Source organism: Phyllopteryx taeniolatus, chromosome 10, assembly GCF_024500385.1.
Source record: "Phyllopteryx taeniolatus isolate TA_2022b chromosome 10, UOR_Ptae_1.2, whole genome shotgun sequence".
NCBI classification, from domain to species: Eukaryota; Metazoa; Chordata; class Actinopteri; order Syngnathiformes; family Syngnathidae; genus Phyllopteryx; species Phyllopteryx taeniolatus.
The window spans coordinates 28,035,029-28,054,059 of record NC_084511.1 but is presented as its reverse complement, the minus strand read 5'-3'; the positions used below and the strand labels follow the sequence as shown (position 1 = coordinate 28,054,059).

The 19,031-nt window shown below is 45.2% G+C and overlaps 1 protein-coding gene across 8 annotated transcripts in view; it reads left to right on the top strand.

Annotated features, from left to right (window-relative positions):
• htr4 (5-hydroxytryptamine receptor 4) overlaps positions 1-19,031 on the top strand; it is a 50,180-nt gene that overhangs the window by 189 nt on the left and 30,960 nt on the right. For 2 of the 8 annotated variants that reach the window (XM_061787210.1, XM_061787209.1), the window contains exon 1: positions 119-1,491. The exons of 3 other annotated variants lie outside the window; for them this stretch is intronic. In XM_061787210.1, coding sequence (XP_061643194.1) covers positions 1,252-1,491 — 240 coding nt within the window. In that variant the 5' untranslated portion in view covers positions 119-1,251. 3 more of the 8 variants (XM_061787216.1, XM_061787217.1, XM_061787215.1) reach the window with 3 other exon arrangements.

Below are 19,031 nucleotides of genomic sequence, written 5' to 3'. Positions count from 1 at the left end.
TCATTTCTTTTTAATTTCTTCTTTTTTGGGGGGGCGGGTGGGGGTGGGTGGGGGGGGTGGGGTGGTTAGTGAGCGGGTTCGGATTTAGCGCCGTGACGGACTCGGAGCGGTGGTGAGTAAAGAATCTCCTTTGATTTGATTTTGTTCCCACGCCGGCTTTGCGGCATTTGACCTTCCTCGGGGCTCGCAAAGTCCGCGCAGGATGAAAGCAGCTCGAAGCTTTGCCAGAAACCCCAAATCGGAATGTGAAGTATGCCTTAAGCGTCGGCTGACGAAAGCGGCTTCCTCTCCGTTTACAAACATTTCTCCAGGTGCTCGGATTTGGAGAGTATTCAATTCTTCTTGATTTGAATTGGCCACTCGCATCACGTTCATCCTGTTGGCAAGGTTTCGTTTGCTGTAGGCGCCCCCGAATTTGACCTAGTGACCACTGGAATTTATTGGGGACAAAAAATCCTTGCCTGAAGTTTGGTGTTTTGGTTTTATGGGGATATTTGAAGGGTCTTTTGGCCATTGATGAAACATCTAAAATTCTGCCCCCAAAACCCTGCAGCTTCATTTGGCCACGTGGAATTTGTTGGGAAAATTCGACCCCCCCCCCCAAAAAAGCCATGCTGAAAAAGACACAAGGAATCGGACATTTTGGGTGAATCGTTTCCCGAGTTCATTCAAAGGCAACCCAGCCGCTAGCCAGTTTGACTTCGCCTGAGTGGGTTTGGTTTCGAGAAACCAAGCCCGAAAGGACGCAGGATGACATTCTGGTTTACAAAAAAAAAAAAAAAAACAACTCAAGAAGTCAAGCTTGAAAGGACGCACACGTCTGCCAAATTGGTTCCAAGCGACAATTTGGGGCGCGATTTGCACATTTCTCGCGGTCACTTGAAGACCGACGTCGCTGCCATTTTGTCCAGTTGCTTCACATTTGAACCTTGCGTGATGGATGTAAAATAGCCAAATCATGAAATGGGATTTTTTTGGCTTCTTCTTTCAGTTGAAAGGGGCGTTACTTTGGCAAATCTCGCGATTTCTGAATGTCCATTTTCACCAGGACGACTACACCTGCCGTCGTTTCGTATAATCATCGTCATAATAATAACGCAATTTCAACCTTGTCTACTCGACAACTGCTCATGAATGTCGACAAGTTCCATTGTCCGCAATGTCAAATCCAATATAGGATTTTATTGATTTACGTCCTCCAACTGAAAGTCTTGACACAATAGAAGCGCTTGAAAATCTTGCTTATTTTGGATGGTTACGCAACATTTTATGGAGCTCCTGGCGGGGTCGAAGGTGCTGATTACGCGACGAGGGCGTTCTGGCGGGTCACGCCTTGGCCCGCCGGCACGCCGCGCTCGGCGCACGCACACGATAGCGAGCCGGGACGCCATCGAGAGCCACACGCCGAGTCCGGGTGACATCGTTCGGATGTTTCGTCGATCGGCGGGCTGGAGGAGCCTGATTGGACTTGAACGAGGAACGTTCTTGACGGTAAGGTGCACATTGACAAGGACTTTTTGTCGAAGGGAGGGACGAGAGCGGTTTGAAATGAGGCTTTCAAGCCCGAATGAGGTTTCCAGTAAGGGTCCGAAGTCCGGGTCGGAGTTTCAAGTCTCGCAGAGCAAAGCGGAATAGCAAGCCGACGAAGGAGACGTTGTCGCGGGTGAGCCGCGGCCCAATTGCAGGGCACATGCAGACGACAGGTGTCAAACTCAAGGACCTGGGGCCAGATCCGGGCCGCCACATGATTTTAGGTGGCCCGCGCAGGCAAATCACGTTTCTTGCTAAAAGACCAACATTTGAAATTGTCTTTACTTGGAATGTTGAGCTATTGTAATGATTTTTTTTGTGATCAATCTTCCTTCTAAAATAAATTGAAAAACTATTTTTTACTTTTTTTTTTTTTTTTTTTTTAATGGCGTCTGATTTCAAAGTTATACCACTTATACCAATATCAACACAATTATCGGATGAAAACAGAGTAACCCTTGGTATGATATTGCAAGACTTTGCCAATGGTGACCACGGTAACACGAGTGGACTTGAAAAATGTCATTGCACAATATTCAGACAATAGCTCGACAACAACATGCCTAATATCACAATAAGCCGTGAGAATGTAACAATACCAAACATACGATAATACTGCATCATGATAAAGGCTGGAAACTATAACAACATAATATTGCAATATTTGTAATAACATGCGATTTCAAGATAATCAATATATTGCAAGCCAGCAATATGTCATTATATTTATCGAGATGAGGAAAGAAAAAGTTGCATGAAATGAAAAGTAACGGAATCAAAATGAAGATTTGGGCGTCATATTATTAATACAAGTGGGTCAATTGTGTATCGCGAGAGGTAACGCTGACTTTTTGATCAAAGTGGCCTTCAAACAGCACGTTTAGATTATAAATGTCTCAAGGATACACTGCATTCGGAAAGATACGTTCCCAAAGTTTAGTGAGAGTAAATCATGTTTAATGGTGTCAGCGTTTAGGAGCGTCATTAATTCCGTTTATTAGACCATTTAATCGGCTCGTAATGCAACGTTTTAAGAACAACAAAGTACAAAGAGTCACCTCGATGAGTCTCGCATCGGGTTTAAAGACGTAGTGAACCTCCGTAACAGCAGGTGGCAGCGCGAATTTTTCAAATTGCCCCTAAAATGGCGACTTCAACCCAAGATGGCTGACTTCCTGTTCGATTTCTCCCATGGGTCCTTGAGACTTTTGTGTGTGTTCTGTGATGATGGAAATCCCCGCCAAATTTTGCATTGCTCTGTGAAACTGGTGGCTGATTTTATTTTTTTTTTTGATTGGCCAAATTGACCCTAAAGTGTCAGTTTCTACACCAAAATGACAAACTTCTTGTTTCTTTTCGGGCACGGGTCCAAGAGACTTTTTGGTGCCTGCTGTCTGTCGTGACAGACTTGTCTAGCCAATTTCGAGTTTCTAGGTGAAACTGATCTCGGGGGCTGATTTTTTTGGGCGTATTTACGTGAGCCGTTGCGACAGACGTGTCCGCCCGACTTCATATCGCTCAGTGAAATTTGGTGGCTCGGTGGCTAATTTGTTCTCAAACTTTTCAGGGAGTGCTACTGAGTGAGTTTGGGCAGGTCATGTTTTCACCAGAATACAGCCACTTGCAAAAATGTGTGCGTTTTCAGTCACGGTGAGGCCCCCCAAAAGTAGGTTGAAATCATTGAAAGAAAAGAAATAAACAGCAATTCCAAATAGTGTGCCGCTACCGTTGCCCACCAGGTGTTTGTGTTTTGAAGGAGACGGGTGCACTTTTTATTCCGCCATCTCGAATGTCTTTCATAGCCCTCGGTGTGCATGAAGGGAGCTGTTGTGCTGTGCGACAGCAGTCATCGAATCACGTGAAGACGGCACGGGCGAGGTCGCATCGCGGTGAGCACAGATGACGGGGCAGCGAGGGTTCAGCGGCAGGACGAGACCGAGACGTCTGAAGGACGACGGAGAGCGCGCCGGTTATTTTGGGTTGTTGCACCTCGGGCGGCTCAGTCACAAAGCTTCTGTTTGATGACTTCACTCGCTCCCAAACCGACCCGAGACGCTTCGCGACAGAGTGCGAGGGCGCACCGGCCCTCGCTTGTGCACCGCTCGCCCGCACTCACATTGCTCCCCCCCCCCCCCCCCCCCGCTCAAATATGGATTCTTTCATTTATATTGTTATCATGAATGAGTTGTGAGAGGCTATCGATCGTTCCGTCACACGTAGGTTGCATTCGACTGAGCAGACTGTTGACTTCTTGTTTTTTGATTCTGTGGATGATTTTTAGTTGAATGTATTTATTTCCGTTGTGCAGTTATCATGACTAACTAGCAAGAAAACGTCAGATCAATCAAATGTGATACTTTCCGTGGGTGAGTGTGCCAGTGCGTTACTGAGCAGACGTGACCGAGCATGTCGTGGATTGAATTTTACTCTATGGATTGTTTTTCCTTGTGGTCTGTTTTCTGTTGTGCGAGGTGGCAATTATCATCAATAACTGGCAAGAAACAATTCATACGACACGTATATTGCATGCGTGCGTGTGCCAGTGCATGATCGAGCACACCGTTGACTTCTTGTTTTTAACTCTGTGGATGATTTCTCGTCATTGTGTTTATTTCTATTGTGCAAGGTGGCGATTTACTCAATGCCTGCGTAAAAAAAAATTCCATGAAATAAAACATGTTTAAAATGCCCCTTTGTTTGAGGTTACAGTCCACTCGCATTGGGACCAGAAGCGCAGGTGCAACAACCTCCAATTTCAGCCGATGGAATTGAACTAACTCATCACAGCTTTTTACAATTTTTACAATGGAGGGCGTTTTTCTTCTTCTTATTCCCTTGCGGGCCACCGTAAGTGTCCCCAAATGGCTTCGCAGCAGTAAAAGTGAGACCCAAACAGGAAGCACCAGCTACGTCATTACCCCTTCAGTTAGTGGCCTGGAATTGAGAATTAAGGCACGGGAATGTATGCAAATTAACCGGATTTATTTCTGCCTGATGAAAGCACTTCTGTGGTGGAATAATATGAAAAAAAAAGACATGAATGTGAATGTGTCACACAAACACACAAAGTGATTTTTTTGTGTGTGTGCTGACACAGATTACTCCAAGCTATTTTTATCAAAATATTTGTCCCCCCTATCCGGGCTCAAAATGTAGCAGCGCTTGTGTTTTCATGAAAACATTGACAGGGTGGCGCTATAAGCCCTCGCCGTACGGCCATTTTTGCCAACCGGAAAGCAAAAGAAAGACGTGTGGAAAATCCAATAACAACATCTTTGTCTTGGTGCATAATGTCATGTCATAAAAGGGGGACAAAAACCAGAAATGTTTGCAAATGTCAGTTTGTGGGAGGAGCGATAGCATTAGTCATATGGGGAAGTGTCTGAGTTTGCCATGGACTTTCATTTTTTACTTTGTGGGTTATTTCTGGTTCTCTTTATTTCTATTGTGCAGGGTGTTGGTCATTCTGAATAATTGGCAAGATGGACGACCACCTTAATCATATGACCCATTATGCGCATGCATGTGCATGCCCTGGTCTTTTACTTTTCTTTTCTTTTTTTTTTACTTTGTGGATTATTTTTAGTCATTCTGTTTATTTCTATTGTGCACAGTGGCTGTTCTGAATTGGAGAATAATCCCATTCATCATATGACACATACTGTACATTGTTTCATTTGCCTGAGTCAGCTGTGGACTATTTTATTATTATTCTTATGGATTCATTTTAGTTGTATTCATTTCTTTTTTTTACAAGGTGACAGTTATCACAAATGAATGCTGAGAGGAGCTATCATATTATAACGCGTACATTGTGCGTGCAGATGTGCAGGTGTGTGCTGTGGATTTTTTATTGACTCTGTGGATTATTTCTAGTTGTTCTTTTATTTCTAGCGTGCACGGTGGCAGAGGAGTCATTATATTATTCATATGACGCACATATTTTGCTCGCACATGCCCATGTGTGCCATGAACTTTTATTTGCCTTTGTGGATTATTTTTAGTCATTGCATTTATTTCTGTTGTTCAATGTGGCGGTTATCATGAATATGTTGTGAGTGGAGCCATTGCATTACACTGCACATGTGCCCGTGTGTCTCGTTTTTCACGCTGTGGATTATTTCTAGTCGTTGCATTTATTTCTGTTGCTCAATGTGGCGGTTATCATGAATATGTTGTGAGTGAAGCCATTGCATTACACTGCACATGTGCCCGTGTGTCTTGTTTTTCACGCTGTGGATTATTTCAAGGTGTTGTGTTTATTTCTATTATACACTTTGGCAGAGGAGTGAATATATGTCATATGTTACGTACATTATGCACCCATGTGCCGTCCCTGTGTGGAGTGTGGGTTTTTTTTTTTTACAGTGTGGATTATTCCTAGTCATTCTATCTGTCTATTGTTCAAAGAGGAGAGTTGAATTATTCATATGACACGTTCATTAAACATTAAACGTTGTCCTCGAACGTGCTTTGAAATTTTAGTTTTTACTCTGTGGATTATTTCTCATTGTTGCCGTTGTCTGTTGTTCAAGGTGGCAGTTATCACGAGTAATTGAGAACAGGAGAATTGCATCAATGATCCGATGTACATTAAGTTTTTTTAAAATTTTTGTAAATTTTACTCTGTAGATTATTTCATCCTGTCCATTTCTATTGTGCAAGATGGCACTAATTGTGAATATCTGGGGAAAGGAGCAAAGGAATATTGACATAAATATGTCTCAGTGTAATGCAGTGACGAATATAATGACACATTTTTAAAGCTGAATCATTCATCCATATGTTTGGCCTTGGCGGAGGTCTAGCGCGTCTGATTTTTCTTGAAGTGCCGTGGGACGCTCGTGTGGCGCGTAAGAGCGCTGGAGCGTCTGTAAATGTGAAGTTATGCGAGCTGAAGTTTCTCTCTCGTTGCCACTCGCTTTGGAAGACGGCGGGAGCTGCCGCTAAAAAAACTCCCAAAATGTGTTGGCTCATCTTTTATGGATTCCGAGCGACCCCGCACCTGCGACTCAGCGCTACTTTTACATTGCATTGACGCAAAACTCGGAAGACGTATCGTTACGTCATCTGACGTCGCTACACGATTAAAGTCCTTTTTAATAAAAGGCGTATTATTACAGGAACATAGTCCGAGAACAAAATGCTGTAAAAAAAATAAAATAAAATAAAATAGATTATGATTCAACTCTGGCACAAATGATTACAAATATAATTGTCGTCACACTAGCCGGGTTTACATGCAGACTTTTTTGTCATTCCGATTGTAGCTCTCTGGTCAAGTGTTTACATGTGACGTAATCAATTCCGATGTGGCGTATACAAGTGCACCGCATTTAATCGCAACAGCACATTTATCAAGATGGAGGCCAGATGTCCATTTAGCACAATAGCGGGGACTGTTTTTACACTTTTATTAAACGACCGCTTGACTAAAAACAAATTACGAGGTATTAAAAACAAGATCTCCGCGGCATACGAGTTCTGGTCGGAAGCCGCCATGTTTATGCGTGTCAACGATGAGGTCATGGCACCTTCGCGTCAAGACGGAGCCTGCGCAGACAGAGCGCAGGCCGCCACCATTTTAATTGACGGTTCACGGGACGAAAATGTACTTCTGAACGCTTTGGCCAAAGGAATATTCCCGACCCGTGAAACCGAATGAAATTCCATTCAGATTCGGCCTGTTTATTCCGATTGAGTTGGAGCATTTACTTTCGGTTTGGCCTTCTAAACCGATTCTAATCGGACAATCGATATCATTTTAGCATACTTGTTTGACAAGACGTAGGTTGATTGAAGACTCTAAATTGCCCGAAGGTGGGAATGTGAGTGTGAATGGTTGTTTTTTTCTATGTGCCCTGCGATTGGCTGGCGACCGGTTCAGGGTGTAGCCCGCCTCCTGCCCGAAGATGGCTGGGATAGGCTCCAGCAGCCCACAACCATAGTGAGGATAAGCAGTAAAAACATGGATGGATGGATGTTTGACAAGAAGGCCTCAGCCATCTGAGAAGGACGTTCGGGCCAGGATGCCCACCCCGGGGGGGGGGGGGGGGGGGGGTACCCGACTGAGAGGGCACCACCCATGGCCAGGGAGCCATGGTAGTAGTCTACCTGCAAGAGGATGACGGGGTGGGGGAGACCCCATCAACCACCAAGAAGATGGGTGCCCAGAGGGGAACCAAGGGGAACACCACGGGGCAGAGGAGCAGCTCCTCACCTTCTGCAGAATGAGCCAAGTGACCACCCACCCTATTACTATGATCACAAGGTCTCCCGACTGTGAACTGGACATTTTGCCTCGAGAGAATCAGCATTTCCAAGTTGTTGTTAGCAACAGTTTTGCATATAATCCTCTTGTCCTGCTGTTTATGCCGTCCCGACTCCCCGAGAGATTTTATTGACATCTCTGGCGACCCGTGACTTCCCGCGCGTCCGTCAAACGCCACAACGCGTGTCAATCACGCTAATGTGCCAGAGCGGAAAAACGGTCTGTAAAACATGCTGATGCCTCTACGTTGCTGCTCAGCTTTAGTATGTGAGTAGCACAATGCTATATTATTAGCATGAGCATGTTAGTACAGGGTGCTGTCAAGGTTGAGCTTTTCGTGATGTTGGAGGCAAAAGGGAGTGCGGAGTCTCAAAAAAAAAAGATTTTCAAAAACAAAAAGGCAAACAAGGCATATACAATAATAAAAAAAAAAATGTAAAATGTAAAAAAGCAAGATTTAAAGTAATAAACAAACACTTGGAATAATCTCACTCCAAAAAGAAACAAGACATGAAACTGTGACTGACAGAAAACGGGGAACTGACGAAACAACCAGGCACACCTGGACAAGACAACACCTAACGAGCAAGACAAGACATGAACGCTTGACATAGCATGAAATAAACATAATCTCTTTGTCTCGCTCAAGAATTTTACATATATTTTTGTCACTTTATTTATTTATGTATTTATTTATTTTTTTTAGCTCGTGTACATTCTGTATAACTTTGCCCATCTGTCTGTCCAAAATATCAAATGCGGCCTTTGAACACAGAGGTTTGCCCAACATTGATTTAGAGGAAATAAAGGAAGAAAATCTTGACCTTGGAAAACTCTCGTTCCTCCAAAGCCGCGGAGACCGCCTCAAAAAGTGCTTTCCCCCCTCCCCCCTTTCGCAGACGCCACATGACCACCTGGGTGATATGCTAATGAGGCGCCTTGAAGACCCTCGAAGGGGTTGCCGCGGCAACACGCCCACACCTCTTGGAAAGCTCACTGCTAACCTGCAGGCAAAAAAAAAATGTGTAGTTCAAATGTAAAATAAGATAAAGATAAATCAAATATAAAACATGCAACATTTTTCATTTCAATAATAAAATCTCATTTTTGATTGCATTATTTAAAATCTAATTATTATGATTCAAAATGAAGTAAAAGTATTCATATGCTTGGTGTTAAAATAAAGTATAAGTACACAACCGCAATCATATCGACCGTATTGCGCTTTCTGTTTCCTGTTCTATGGTTATCATCACGCTGAACTTGCAGCTAAAGTGTTGTGAAAAAAGAAATCCCGAACGTAAATAAAGTTCCGAGGCGGTCGGCCATGTTGGAGCAGGTCCACTTGGCGGGAGATAAACACGGCGGCCTGAGCGACAGTAAACGCCGCACAAGTGGCAGAAGACGAGCGGGGGAGGGAGCTAGCGCCCGCGCGCCCGCGTGCGTGCGTGCGTGCGTGCGTAAAATTAGAAATCAGCCTTCACTCAGTAAATACACTTTCCCTTGCATTTTTGTTTGGTGTCGTGCCTCGGCTGCGCTTTCAATGGCCCAAAAATGTCATTTTACGATAACCAAACATGATGAAAAAGTACAGAGAAACTGAAAGAAATGGAAGCGCTAAGTGTGATAAGTGGCGGCCCGAGAAAGATCCAAGTCGGTCAACGGTGCGCGGGTGCGGAGGGCCCCCGGCTGGCCCCCGACGGCCAAAACTAACCGGAAACTAACCTTCTCCTGCAAAGATAAACACAGAAGCGGTTTGATGGCCCCCACGCTCGGAATGTTGCCGTAGGTCGTCCCGCCGAGGAGGTTTCCCGACAGCCGTGTCGGGACGAGGGCTCGGCGGATTTGAGGTTGAGGTCTGTTTAGCCGCTGGGGCCTTTTGGGTCTACATTCGCGATGTTTTGCTTTGTGGCGGTCCGGCTACTTTGCCCTTCCAATTGTCCCGCATCCGGCGGTTTATGTAACACGGGTTTTAGGGTTGTGTGCACGCTCGACGCACGGTGCGGATGCTTTGCTGATTTTTCCGCGTCTGAGTCGTGTTCAATAAAACAATCCAGACGGAACGCCGGCCTGTGCCCCTCGAAACATTTGAACCGCAAGAGAGGAAATAAACCCTTTTTTGAAGATCCTCTCCGTCTTGTCCCTCCATCTTTAGGCAGTTACAAACCTCTTTGGCTTTTTATCACTAATTAGGACGTTTGCCTCTCTAAATTCCGATTTCGACCTCGCACTTTTTCACGTGAGCTTTTATGATAAACATGTCCAAAAATGAACAAGCGGCATTAATCTTTCCTTTTGACTGCTAACGGCCGCTGGGAATCGAGGATTCGAGTGAGATTGTAGATTCTAGAGCGTGCGCCCCTTCCTCCTCCCCCTCTTCTTCCTCTTCCTCATCCTCCTTTTTAACGAGCTTCCCCTTATTTATCGGTGACGTTTCATTTCCTCATTTCGGATGATGACAACATTACAGTGTATATGTAAAGGAGTAAAAATCCGCTTTGGTTCGATGGGAACTTAACTGTAAGCGCAACACGTGCCCATATATGGAGTTGCCAAGGAAGTGGCACAACAAGGAAGCAAGTTCGATTATTTCAAAATAGTAAAAGTGGCTCATGGTGAGAGCTGTTCCTAATTTTTGGGCGACCTGGGAGTGCAGTTTATGGTCACCTCTGATTTTCGTATTGGACTCGGACTCAAGTTTAGTCTGAAGGTGAATGCTGACAGCTGTCTAATATTGCAATTTTCATAATTTCATCATATCCTCGAGAGACAAGAAATCACCTTGAATGACCTCCGCCAGGGAGGACGTGTGTTGATCCAAATTCAGAATGTTTGGCCTAAAAGGAAAAAGCCATGACATTTGTATGCAGAGCCAGGATTTTTTATTATTTTCTTTTCGCATGAATATTAATGACGACATTCAGACACATACTGTACGTGTTAAAGTTTACAATTTGTTGTGAAATTTGTGCCTTGGCTCAAGGACAGTTTTGAAATCCTCATACTGGAATTTCATCTATGTTTGTAAATGTGGATCAAAAGTGGATTGGAATCGGCTTCCTGCCATTGCGAGCGCAGTTTAAAAGGGCAGACCGAATCCACCCTCGTAGCTGGCAAGCTTTTAACAATACACATTCTTAGTTCCGTATTCCTATGACTCATTTATGAGTCAAGTGGTATGGTCTGTATTTTGTCATTGCACCTCGTACGCGCGGCAGGCGGGGCTAACCGTAATTAACGTGAGCTGGCGAAGTCCAGTCGACGCGTTTGAGGTCCTCGAGACACCTGCGCCGCATCGGTCAGCAAAAGATGCTTTTGAAAATCTGTTGCCAAGTCAGTCTGGCACTAGCATTCAAAATAAAAAATACAAACAATTAAAAATCGCTATTCATTGTACAGATTGAAAATATTGCTCGCGCTTTGAACAATTTTGACCCATATTGAATAATAAAAACAATAGTCCTTTATGACAGATAACCTTTTTCAAATGAACTTGATATACACGTGTAACAATAAGTAAACCACTTTTTGTAAAACTAATATACAGTAAAAATGTTTTTTTTTTTTTTTTTTTTGGCTGTCATGAACCTAAAAAGCATTCAACCCGTTTGAATCAGAAAAGGTTTGTGGGAAACAAAACAGTTCAAATGTGAATGTAAAATAGATACAAAAAGACAGATAATCATTCATTCACTCTCACTGTTTAAAATTTCTCATTTGTAACTTATTTACTGATGTTAATATAATGATCGAACCAATTAGTAAATACAATCAATGTAAAAAATGGTAAAAGTACACGTGAAAATAGTTTATTTGACTTATTTCTATCAATTATTCAATACAATAAATGAAAGAATATTCAAAGTATCTATGAAAATAAACCAATTCCTCAATTCTTTCATGAGATAAAGGGGAGGCAATCAATACAAAACATGAATACAGCTTAATGGACCAATGTTTGGGAGGAAATATTAACTTTTGATAAGTTAACACCCACCCCTGTTAAAAAAAATAAAATCAATAAAGCAAACTGCTTTGATGCTAACTGAACTTAGCTCGTATCGGGTGTCCACGCGTACCTAATGTTGTGTCCCAGCTATCTGCAGAGTACGGAGCGGTCTAGAAGCTTTACAGCTGGGAAAGCCGCCGATGGTTAAAGTGCAGCACATGCGTGCGTGTGCGCATGGGAGCGGCCGCGTCTCCCGCGGGCAATAAATCACGAAGCACTTTCTCCGGTTTTATGGACTTAAAAGCGTCTCGTGTATGCGCTCTGGACGAGTCCACGCTGTTTTGCCTTCTTCAAACTCTCGCTGCACTGCGCTTGTCCGCATACGCCAGATTGCTCGCGTGCGACTTTGGGGTCTCCGGTCTTCGGGGTCTACCGGCCTCGGTCTCGGGGTGTTACCGGGTTGGAAGTGTAGCGGAATGTGGTGTTGTTTGAAACCAAGGAATACGCTGATAGAGTACGTACATTGGGGAAAGCAAGTAACCACATGTCACAGCACCGACAGGCGAACTCCTCAGCTGAAGACTCAGCTGTCCACCTGCACCTCCAAGGGAAACATGGACGAACGTGTCTACTGTGGTTTGAAAGAAGACTGACTGAGAGAGCCCATCTACGTGAAGGTGGAACGTTCATCGCTTAAAGGAGTACCTCCCACGTACAATGCCAGAAATCCTGACGACTGTCCTTTTTTCAATTCCAAAAGAATGATACCATACATGGTTTCGGGGGCGTGCCGCGAACTTGGGGCATAAATAGTTGAGTTCTTTCCACGGCAGTTGAGGCTAGCGAGTCTAAATGAAAGCCTTGTTTCGCGAGAACTCATGAAGCCCGCTCGGACGTGGAGACCAAATGTCTTCCGGGACAAGCGGAAACAGTCCAGTTGCAATCGGTCCAATGCCCTGAGACGAATAAATGTAATAAATAAATAAATGTTTGCGGATTTTCAGCATCTCTCCCAATCAGCGTGGTACTTGCACTGACGAAAATCTGAAAATAACCACCCCACCCCCCTGTAGAACTTCAATAGGAAGACAAATATTGTTTGCAGTGTGCTAGCCAATTTGAACTTAGCCACTCCAAGCATTCTGAGTGTTATGCTATTTAAAATGGGTAGGACTATTGAACAAAAACAAAAGAATTTTAAAACTGTATCCTAGTTCTCATTGTCCCATTTGAATCAATAGAACAAAGTGTGACTGGCTGATGATCAGCTCGGCAGTCAAAACTTTGATGGCGTTTTGTTCTCTCTCTCTCTCTCTGGTATCTTTTTCATTGAGTCGAGCAGCAGGGGAACATTTTTATGGCTTTATGGTTCCAAGTTTCCAGCTCTCAGCGCAATCCAACGACATCCATATATGACAATGCAAGATATGGAGACGTCTTGCAGATAACGCCGTGCTTTGTCATGCTGTGAAGGAAGTGGACTCTCGGGTCAACGCGGGGTTTTTTTTTGTTTGGTTTGGTTTTTTTTTTTTCTGTGTGTTTATCTATTTGAGCTGCCGTTGCGACATGTAGAGGCACGCGCACGCACACGCACGCACACACACGCTCTCGACCTGACCATAGACATGATCATAGATTTGAATTGATTTGTGAAAGACATATAACAAGACATCGCCGTGATGAAAGGTACGATCAGGGACGTGGCCAAAGATGGGATCATAGACGTGATCGAGTACATGATCAAATGTCCAGAAATATGTATCAAGACATCATCACGGACGTGAGATAAATATGATTGAAGACGTGCTCGTAGACATGCCCGAAACACGAACGAAGAAAGTGGCTCGGTGTCGCTTAGCAACACGACATTTGCTATGCACGTCGATCCCAAAAAGTCCCGAAAACACTCGAGAAGTCAGGCATTTTTAGGTTTGTCTTGTGGAGTCGTTTTACTTGTGGCCTTTTGCTCTTCCCGGCTGGCAGCAACGAGCTCAGCCTATTTTGCTTCCAGGTCAGCTCAGATGCGGACTTGGCGATCGGAAACGTTCTCGCCCGATACACTCGGTGCTCTTCTTCTCCCGCCGGGAGGTTTACGCTCCATCCCTCGTCGCTTAATTCCACCCAATTAGCCGCCCGCTCCCGTTTTTTTCCCGTGGGCCGGCAGCTCCCACCGAAGCCGTCTTTATTCCCGACTTTGGCGCTTTTCCGTCCCCTATTCTAAGGGCTGCTTAGCAGAGGTATTAAAAGTACTCAAACTCTGTACTCAAGTCCTTCACTTCAGTAAAAGAGTGCAGACGCCGAAATGAAGAAACAAAGTCAAAACATTTTTACTGTCAATGATATAAAATACCCGTAGCAAATGAAAACTGGAAAAAAAAAACATTTGACAGATTTGACTGAGAATCTTTGAATGACAAGCTGGTGAATTTTTTTCGTGTATAACCACAAATCATTGTTGGAGCTCAAATTCTCTTGGAGGCCCTTACAAGTGAAAAGAAATCCATCTTCTTTTAGATCCAACACACGAAGGAGAAGCTTGTTAACGAAGCCCGGGGTCATCGCGAGGTTTTCCATGCCATGACGGGAGGCGCTAGGCGCCAGCTAGCTCACGAGCGAACTCCAGTTTTTACACAGTGAGGGAGGGGCAACTCATACCGGACTGCAAAGTGCGTCACGTGGCGCCGTTTTAGCCACGCCCCAAAAATCAGGAAAACTAAAATGGCGAAAAACAGTTCCAAAACACAGTTCTGTCTTTGCGTGTTTTTCAGCAATGCTCTTGAAAGCTGTATAACACAGAACCATCTCTGAATTCCGTTGAGAGGGCCTAGAAGTACAAGTCGGCAAGTATTTGCACACTACAGCGGTTGAGTTTCGCCCCGTCGAGGGAAAGGACACAGATGAGCGTCGGCTTGGTTTGACAGCTGCAATCAAAAGCGCTCGCCATATGGCGACTTGGCCAGCGGGCGACGCAGCTGACACATTTGCCAGCCAGCGGACGGAGGCCTCCTTGTTCTTGTTTGTCCAGTCCACAGAGGACACGAACACGGGAGCAAGAGCCCTCCTTGACCAAGTCTCCATTTGAATTTGCATGCTAATCGCTACTTGATGACCTCCTCGGGGGTTCCGCTCGAGACCACGGACGACGGCGTCTTTTCGTGGGACTGGACCCGATCCTACCGGGACCACCTCCGCACTTTCCAAGAATGTCGTTAACCCAAGTGCTCAGGGATCGGTTATCGAGTGCGGGATGTGGGATTGTAATTGGGACTCGAGTCGGTCGTGTGACTCATTAGAACGAACCCAAGTCAGCTGGAGCGAATCCAAGTGTCTGCCCTGTCAGATGGCGAGAGGGAGTCGGAACTGAGCTTGCGAGGCGGCTGCGTGATTCAACTTGTGGGGTTAGGGTTCCTTTCATAATTGCGGTACTCCCCCTAATGTTTCCCCCCCTCCCTCTTTGCTTCTTCCTTCCTTAAAATCACATGCCCACCTCCTACTAAATGAATTCATAAAAATTGATTTTGAATAATTTCAGGAAATTGATAAACAATTGGGTCCCTCTCAGCTTCTTCTCTGGGTGCACATTCGAGCCTTCCCATTCTTCCCAAGATAAAAGAATGTTAGGGCATGGTCTAGATATTTTATAGTTTCTTTTACAGCAAAAAATAATAATAATAATTTTTAACTTAAAAATTCTCCCTATGTACAAAAGCTTGGATTTAAAAAAAAAAATTGTCTGAGTAATCTTTTTTTTAAATTATTTGTTTCTGTTTTTCCGAGTATTTTATTTTCTGTTTTTCGTCCAAATAATTTTTCTCAGTTTTTCTGTCAATTTTTCCCCCCCTAATTTGATTCCTGTTTTTCTGATCCTTTTATCTGAGTTATCGGGACACGTCGAACTCGCGCGAGAACCCGCCAACTGCAAGTGACTCCGTAGTAAGCAACATGACCGGCTTCTTTAGTTTGATCAAGTTTGATTTTGATATGTGTATGTGGGTTTAAGACACTGTCTTTGAGTCACATAGATGGTATTGTTTTGTGTGCCATTCTCGTTTATAGCGGGCGCTTTCGGTTCAGACAGAGTTAAGATTTTGTCCTCCACTAGACGGACGGGAAGCACTAAATGGCTGACGGTTCATCATTGCTTTTGGGCATGACGACAAAGGTTGAAACGGAAACTTTAGAGGATGTCAGTGACGACTTTGCAGGGACTATCAGTTGTCAAACATGAGAGAAATAAGCGAGCATTTGTGCCGCACGAAAGCACTCGCATATTATCGGAACGTGAAGCCGAAAGACGCCAAGCGCATAAAGGGCCGCCGCTCACTCCAAGGGGATTGAGCGCCGTCGACTTATTGAGCGGTTGCGTCGTGCTCTCACGGGTGACTTTTATTCAATCATCATCGTCATCAGCCCACCGGACTGTCTGCCTCCTACCAAAAAGAAGTTGGACATTTGGACGCGCAGCGTGGTAACGTCTAAGGTTATGTCTCTTTTCTTTCACCAACTTTCACAATTTCTTTCTCGCCGTTAGTGTGGAGTGGCTGTGAAGCACCAACTCACCCCTCATGATTGTTAGAGACTTTAACAAAGCTAAAGTCAACCACAAACTCTCTAAATACATACTCCTATACTACGCAAAATCACGCATACCGTGCTACACCTCGTGCAGCTCTGGGCTCGTCTGATCACTGCTTAATTCACTTAATACCGACGTACAGGCAAAAACTGAAACGTGCGAAGCCGGTGGCGAAAACGGTGAAGATGTGGGCCAACGAAGCAGAGATAGAACTTCAAGTCTGTTGAGACTGCATAGACTGGAGTGTCTTTGAAACTTCAACTGGCAGCCTGGATGAATATACAGACAGTGTCGCATCCTATATCCGTTTCTGTGAAGAGGTGTGTGTACCAACAAAGACATTTTGCATGTTCAATAACAACACTGCCAAACTTCTGCAGCTTCGTCAGGCTTAAGAGGACACCTATCAAAGTGGGGACAGAGCCCTGTATAATCCCACTAGAAATCAGGTAACAAAAGAGAAATTATGCAGAAAAGCTGGAAAAAACGTTTACTGCCAATGACTACATCAGTCTGGTGAGGATTAAAATCGCTAACCGACCACAAGCGACCATCCCCCCCAAGCCCAGAACAAACGAGGACGAGCTGATGACTTCAACAGCTTGCAGATTTGAAAAGGACACTTTCACACCCCACACCCACCCAACCGCACCACCGACAACCATCACACATCTGACTTCTGCGTTAACCATCCATAAACAGGATGTGAGACGCATCTTCAAACTACAAAAGATGAACAAAGCGGCAGGCCTTGAGACCTTGTGTCCCCATCCTCCCTCAAAGCCTGCGCGCACCAGCTCCCTCCAGTCTTCACACAGATCTTCAATAGATCTCTGGAACTGTGCGAAGTACCATCCTGTTTCGAACGCTCCACCATCATCCCAGTCCCCAAGAAAACTACAATCTCAGGTCTGAATGACTACAGCCCTGTCGCATTGACATCTGTGGTCATGAAGTCCATTGAACGTCTCGCGCTGGACCACCTCAAGAGCGTCACAGGTCCCCTGCTGGACCCTGCGGATGATGCAGTCAACATGGGACTGCACTTCATCCTTGAACACCTCGACGGCGCGGGGACCGACGCGAGGATCCTGTTCGTGGACTTCAGCTCAGCGTTCAACACCATGATACCTGAACTCCTTTCCTCCGAGCTTCTCCAGCTCAGCGTCTCGCCTGCCATCTGCCAGTGGATTTGCAGCTTCCTGACGGGCAGGACACAGCAGGTGAGGCTGGGGGAGGCCACCTCATCTACACGCACCACCGGCACTGGGGCTCCCCAAGGTTGCGTCCTCTCTCCGCTGCTCTTCTCTCTCGACACAAACGAATGCACCTCAACGCAGCCGGCTGTCAAAGTCCTGAAGTTTGCAGACGACACCACAGTCATCGGCCTCATCGAAGACGGTGACGAGTCTTCATATCGACAGGAAGCGGAGCAGCCGGAGCTGTGGTGCACCCGACACGATCTGGAGCTGAACATGCTGAAGACTGTAGAGATGATGGTGGACTTCAGGAGACATCCTTCACCACAGCTGGCCCTCACGCTGTACAACTGCCCCGTGTCAACCGTCGACCCCTTCAAGTTCCTGGGAATTACAGTCTCCCAAGACCTGAAGTGGGAGACCAACGTCAACTACATGCTCAAAAAGGCCCAGCAGAGGATGTACTTCTTGCGGCTTCTGAGGAAGCACGGCCTGCCACGGGAGCTGCTGAGGCAGTACGACACAGCGGTCATCGAATCGGTCCTGTGTTCTTCCATCACAGTCTGGTTTGGCGCTGCCACAAAAAAGGACAAACTCCGAATGCAACGGACAATCAGAACTGCCGGTACCCCCCTACCCACCCTTGAGGACTTGCACGCTGCCAGAACAAAGGCAAGAGCGTGCAAAATCCTCTTCCAGGTAGGCGCTACCGAACAATGCAAACTAAAACAAGCAGACATTCCAACAGCTTCTTCCCTCTTGCCATTAAATTACTCGAGGCTAAGTCACTCTCTGTCGTGTGTTTTGATGTTTTCACGTCTCAAAAGTATTTTTGGGTCAAAATGGCTGTCTGTTGTTGTACTAGAGCGGCTCCAACTACCGGAGACAAATTCCTTATGTGTTCTTGGCAAATAAAGGGGATTCTGATTGATTCTGAATATGAATAACACAGATAAAGAAAGAAAGCAATTTCACATGCAAGTCAAATGTTTTGCAATTCAGCGTAATCTATCTGTCATGTATATTAGGTTCAAATCTGGGAGCAATTGGACAAATCTTTCAAATGGACATGCATGACCCAAAGCAAAATGGAAGACTTGCTGTGTGTTTTCAGGTCAAACTGGTTGAATTTTCCAAAAACTGTCGTCAAACTTCGTTGCCATGCTCGAGCCACACACACTAATGAGACCAACGGTATCATGCCAAAACTTCATGAACTTGACTGCTGGATATATTGAGGTGCAGTTGTTGGTGCAGGTGGCTTCCCATAGCCTCACCTGCTGTGTCCTGCCTGCCAGGAGGCTGGCCACACACATGAATGAGAACACAAATGTTTCACAACTTGGTGTTGCCCATCCGCTAGTGTCGGATGTTCAAATTTGGCAGCGATGGGGAAAGAATTTGCCTGAGAAGGACCAATGGAAACCTGCCTCAAACCAAAATGGCAGACTTCTTGTGTCTTCTCAGGCATGGCCCTTGAGACTTTTTGTGCGACTACTTATGATA